Here is a 6057-nt window from a genome sequence, read left to right as displayed (position 1 = left end):
TCCTTCTGGTTTGGCTGTTGTGGGATTGTAAATATAGATTTCCAGTAGGTCCAGGTAAAGAATACAAGATGGCATGGTAAAATAAGAGGTAGGTAACTGAAATTTAAGAGAAAAAAATCAGTGTTTACATTATTTTTTGTCTGTTTCTGGGAGTTCAGAGAGACATAGAACTAAACAACAAATTTGTTTTCTTATTACCAAGTATTTTCATAAATTTTTAATTCTAAACTTTTTCCCATGCAGTGTGAGAAACAAGATATAGTGCAAAATTTTTAATGAGACTATCTGGAAGTTGCATGTTTTAAAAATTGCCATGTGACAAAACACAAGGACAAAGAGAGAATTTTGAAAGCAGCTAGGGAGAAAAGGGCCCTAACATACAAAGGGAAACCTATCAGAGTGGTGACAGACCTATCTACTGAAACTTGGCAAGCCAGAAAGGAATGGCAGGAGATCTTCAATGTGATGAACAGTAAAAATATGCAGCCAAGAATCCTCTATCCAGCAAGCCTGTCATTCAAAATAGAAGGAGAGATAAAAACCTTTCCAAATAAACAGAAATTGAAAGAATTTGTCACCACGAAGCCAGCCCTACAAGAAATCCTGAGGGGGATGCTCTGAAGGAAAGGTTGCAAGGAACAAAGATACCAGAGACACCACCACAAACATGAACTCTACAAAAGATACAAAGACTCTAAACCCACATATTTCAATAATAACACTGAATGTAAATAGGCTAAATGCTCCAGTCAAAAGATATAGGGTAGCAAAAGNAATTCCACCAGCATACTTCTCAAAACTAGAGCAAACTATTCTAAAATTTGTATAGAACCATAAAAGACCCCGAATTGCCAAAGTAATACTGAAAAACAAAAACAAAACGGGCAGTATCACCATCCTAGACTTTAGCCTCTACTGCAAAGCTATAATCATCAAGACAGTATGGTATTTGCACAAAAACAGACACATAGACCAATGGAATAGAATTGAAAACTCAGAGCTGGACCCAAAGGTATACAGCCAACTAATCTTTGACAAAGCAGGAAAGAATATCCAATGGAAAAAAGACAGCCTCTTTACAGATGGTGTTAGGAGAACTGGACAGCAACATGCAGAAGAATGAAACTAGATCATTTTCTCACACCATACACTAAAATAAACTCAAAATGGATAAAGGACCTGAACTTGAGACATGAAACTATCAAAACCCTAGAGGAGAAATCAGGAAACAACCTCCTTGACCTCCACCGTAGAAACTTCTTACTTGACACATCCCCAAAAGCAAGAGAATCAAGAGCAAAAATAAACGATTGGGACCTCATCAAGATTAAAAGCTTCTGCATGATATGTTCAAAATGCCAGTGGGGAAATATCTGCAACCAAGAATACTCTATACAGCATGGCTATCATTAAGATAGAAGCAGAGATAGTGTCTCCCAGAGAAACAAAAACTAAAGGAATTTGTGACCACTAAACTAGCCCTACAAGAAATATGAAAGGGGTCTCTTTGAGCGCAAAGGCGAATCCAAAAGTGACAAAGACAAGAAAAGATCAGAGAAATCACCAGAAACAATGACAAAACAAGTAATAAAGTGGCAACAAATACATACCTACCAATAATTACTTTGTAAATGGACTAAATGCTGAATAAAAATACATAGCGTGTTAGAATGGATAAAAAAAGAAGACCCATCTATATGTTGCCTATTAGAGACTCATTATAGACCTAAAGACACCTGCAGATTGAAAGTGAGGGGATGGAGAGACATTTATCATGCAAGGGGATGTCAAAAGAAAGCCAGAGTAGCAATATTTATATTAGACAAACTAGACTTTAAAACAGACTGGAAAAAACAGACAAATAAGGGCACTATACCATAATCAAGGGGACAATACAAAAAGAAGATCTAACAATTACAAATAATTATGCACCCATAAGGAAGCACTCAAATACATGAAACAATAACAAACATAAAGGAACTAATTGATAACAATACAAAACTAGTGGGGGGGCTTAAAATCCCAGTTACATTAGTAGATCAACTAAGCAGAAATTCAGCAAGAAAACAATGGTTTTCAATGACCACTGGACCAGATAGACTTAACAGATATATTCAGAACATTCTATTCTAAAACAGTTGAATATACATTCTTTTCAAGGGCACATGGGAAATTCCTTACATTATATAAAACATTGGGTCACATATTAGGTCTCAATAAATACAAAGAGATTGAAGTCATATCATCTACCTTTTTCTGACCACAACACTATGAAACTAGAAGTCAATCCCAAGAAAAAGTGTGAACAAAGCATTAAAACATAGAGGTTAAACAACATCCTACTAAATAATGAATCAGTCAACCAGGAAATCAAAGAAGAAATAAAAAAAAAACGTTCATGGAAACAAATGCAAATAAAAACATTTAGGATGAAACAAAAGTGGTCCTAAGAGGGATGTATATAGCAAAGCAGGCTGAATTCAAGAAGCAAGAATAATCTTAAATAAACAACCTAACCTTTCACCTAAAGAAGCTAGAAAAAGAACAACAAAGCCTAAAACCAACAGAAAGAAGGAAATAATAAAGATTAGAGCAGAAATAAATGACATAGGATCTAAAAAACAATAGAACAGATCAATGAAAGCAAAATCTGGTTCACTGAGAAAATTCATAAAAGTGATAAACCTCTATCTAGACTTATCAAAAAAAGGGGAAAGTACTCAAATAAATAAAATCACATGAAGGATGGGAAAGTACATCCAATAACCCAGAAATATAAACATTATGTGAACAAATTGGACAACCTGGAAGAAATGGATATATTCCTAGGAACATATAAACTACCAAAACTTAAACAAAAGAAATAGAAAACTGGAACATACTGATAACCAGGAAATAAACTGAATCAGTAAGTAAAAACCTCCTGATAAACAGAAGTCCAAGAACAGAGCACTTCACAGGTGAATTCTACCAAACATTTAAAAAAGAGTTAATACCTATTCTCCTCAAAACGTTTCAAAAAAATAAAGAGTAAGGAAATGTTCCACATGTATCCAATGAGGCCAGCATTATTCTGATACCAAAAATCATGAAAATGCTACAAGAGAACTATAATATCTCTGATGAACATACATGCAAAATTTGTTAACAAAATACTACCAAACTAAATGGAACAATACATTTAAAAATTACTCACTACAATCAGGTGGCATTTATTCACAGGATACAAGAGTGTACAATATTTATAATCAATCAATATTTTATACCACACTAATGTAGGATATGAATTATATGATCATTTCAATAGATGCTGAAAAGCATTTGACAAAGTACAACATCCATTCATGATAAAAACCCTTAAAAAGTAGGCCTACAGGGAGCATTCCTCAGTATAATAAAGGCCATCCATGAAAAACTCATAGCTCATATCATACTCAATGGGGGAAAACTGAGAGCTATGCCTCTAATTCAGGAACAAGATAGGGACGTCCACTCTCACCACTGTTATTTAACATACTACCTGAAGTACTAGCCACAGCATTCATACAACAAAAAGAAATTAAAGGCATACAAATTAGCAAGGAAGAAGTCAAACTTTCACTATTTGCAGATAACATGATACTCTGTACAGAAAACCTGAAAGACTCCACCAATAAATTGCTGAAACTGATACATGATCTCAGTTAAGTCTCAGGATACAAAGTAAACATATAGAAATCTGATGCATTTTTATACAGCAATAATGAAGCAGCAGAGACAGAAATTAAAGAGTCAATTCCATTTACAACTGCGCACAGACACACACACACACACAAGATACCTAGGAATACACATAACCAAAGAGGTGAAAAACCTGTACTCTGAAAACTAGGAGACACTGATGAATGAAATTGAAGAGGACAAAAAAATGGCAAGACATTCCATGCTCATGTATTGGAAGAACAAATATTTTTAAAATGTTTATGGTACCCAAAGCAATCTACACATTTCATGCATTCCCTATCAAAATACCGCCAGCATTTTTCACAGAGCAAGAACAAACAACCCCAAATTTGTGCAGAACCACAAAAGACCCCAAATACCAAAGTAATCTTGAAAAAGAAAAAAACAACACTGGAGGCATCACAATTCTGGATTCTAAGTGATATTAGAGAACATAGTAGAAAAGTAGGGGGATCCATACTTTCCACATCTCTCAAACAAAGAAGGGCTGAAGCCAAAGGACTTTGAACCTCAAGAGTCTGGGAAGAAAAGAGACAGAGTCTACCAGGGAGAAAATGGGAAAACTGGACTGTCCCATTGGTAGGAGATTGCGAACTGGGGGAGATAAAATGGGCCACGTAGGCATGGTGGGGAGGGATCCCTTTCAGTGGAGAGACAAAGGGAAGAGAAAGAGCTTCTGAGAAAGTGTAGGACTGTATCTGGACAAGAAAAAAACCTTGGACCTGGACTGAGAGGGACCTTACTGCAGGGCTTTCTTTGGACTGGGGCCAGCTGCCCTGTTTGCACACCCAGGGAGGAGGGGAGTCACCTTCAGGTTTGGTGGTAGGTCAGGGGTGCAGTCCGCAACAGGAGAAACTGGTCCCCTCCCCTGAAGTGCTGCAGCACAGCCATGGGACCACATATGAGGCGACATCATTAACACGCACAGAGTGGGAGTTTAAAACCCAACTAAGCATGGGACACAGGAGACTGTGGAGCAAGACAGTCTGCCTCATCTTCACCTGTGGCACAGTGAGGACAGATCCAAAGGAGTGATTTGGGACACCTGGTATGTGAAGAAGGGACTGGGAAGTCACCATTTTTCTCCCCACTACCACCAAGGCAGAGCCTCAGGGATTGGTCGGCAGAGCCCACATTGGAGGCGGGACCAGCCTACACCAAACCACACCATGATGGGTAGCTGTTTATCTACTGGAGCTAGATAGACACTGTGGAACCAGATTACCCTCCATCCCCCCAGCACTGTGGCATTGCCTGGATTAATTTTAGGTCAATTCTTGTTATTTAGATATATTCTCCCTTTTCTTCTTCTTATCTCTTCTCCTCCTTTAGACTGGTTACTCTTGTTATTGCTTTGCTAAACAGACATATTTAGTCCATTCTCTTGGTGCATGTTCTACACCTCCTTCTTTACTTCCATTTCTCTCTCTCTCTGGAATAATCAGGCCATATAGTTTCTCTGGGTAACTATCTTTGTTTCTTTTTCCTCACCTCCTTCCTTATTCTCCGATCTCTCTCTCTCTCTGGATTAAGGCTTTTAGTCTCTCTGCCTGGTCAATTTTCATTTTTTTCCCCTGCCCCCATCATTTCTCTCTGTATATGCTCTTCCATCAGCACGATCTCCACCCTGTTCTTTACTTGTAGCTATTGTTTCTGGTTTTTTGCTTTTAGATTGTTTTTTGGGTTTTATGTTTGTTTATGTTTGCTTGTTTATTTGTGCATTTGTGTGTTTTTGTTTCCTGTTTGTTTATTTTCCTTTCCAGGACTACTTCAAGGAACAAATCAAAGCACGCCTGGTGGAGGGTCCAAAACATCACTATTAGTAGGGAAATAAAACAACCGAAGTCACAACAACAGAGAGCAAGTAACACTCACCAAAGCACCTCCTAAGGGGCCAGGCCCTGGATAGTGTATAAGCCTCCTTTAATAAAGCAGTGCTCACAGGTACAGAGCATATAACAAGCTTTTAAAACTTATAAGAGACAGAAAACTAGCCATAATGATGAATTGGAAGAATTATCCTCAAAAGAAATTCCAGGAAGAAGTGACAGTTAAGAATTGATCAAAACCGGCTGGAGGCCAGCAAGATGGCAGAGAAGTAGGGAGCTCCGTGCATATCGCTTGCACCCATCTCTCAGAGAAGGCCTGAAGTCATAGGACACTGAGCCACAGGGGTTTGGGAAGAGAAAAAGACAGAATACACTGGGAAGGAAACCTCATGAGTGCGTGAGTGCGAACTGGGGAAGATAAACGCAGGCCAGGACATGGAGATATATGGAGGGATGGGGAGGGAACCCGGCTTGCGTGCCGCTGTGGTGAGTGATGAGCTGCGTT

The 6057-nt window shown here is 38.3% G+C and overlaps 1 protein-coding gene across 1 annotated transcript in view; it reads right to left on the bottom strand.

Moving 5' to 3' along the window:
* Positions 1–4636, bottom strand: part of LOC144229817 (palmitoyltransferase ZDHHC15-like) — a 52482-nt gene extending 47846 nt beyond the window's left edge. Inside the window, exons 1-2 of the mRNA XM_077761930.1 lie at positions 4467–4636; positions 5–96 (exon numbers count right to left, since the gene is read on the bottom strand). Of these exons, the coding sequence (XP_077618056.1) occupies positions 5–96; positions 4467–4636 (262 nt within the window). The remainder of the gene's footprint in view (positions 1–4; positions 97–4466) is intronic.
* Positions 4637–6057: the final 1421 nt, after the last annotated feature.

Source organism: Crocuta crocuta, unplaced genomic scaffold (assembly GCF_008692635.1).
Source record: "Crocuta crocuta isolate KB4526 unplaced genomic scaffold, BGI_CrCroc_1.0 scaffold1104, whole genome shotgun sequence".
Lineage (NCBI taxonomy): Eukaryota > Metazoa > Chordata > Mammalia > Carnivora > Hyaenidae > Crocuta > Crocuta crocuta.
Note: the sequence above shows the minus strand (reverse complement) of the source record. Positions and strands in the feature narration are given on the sequence as shown.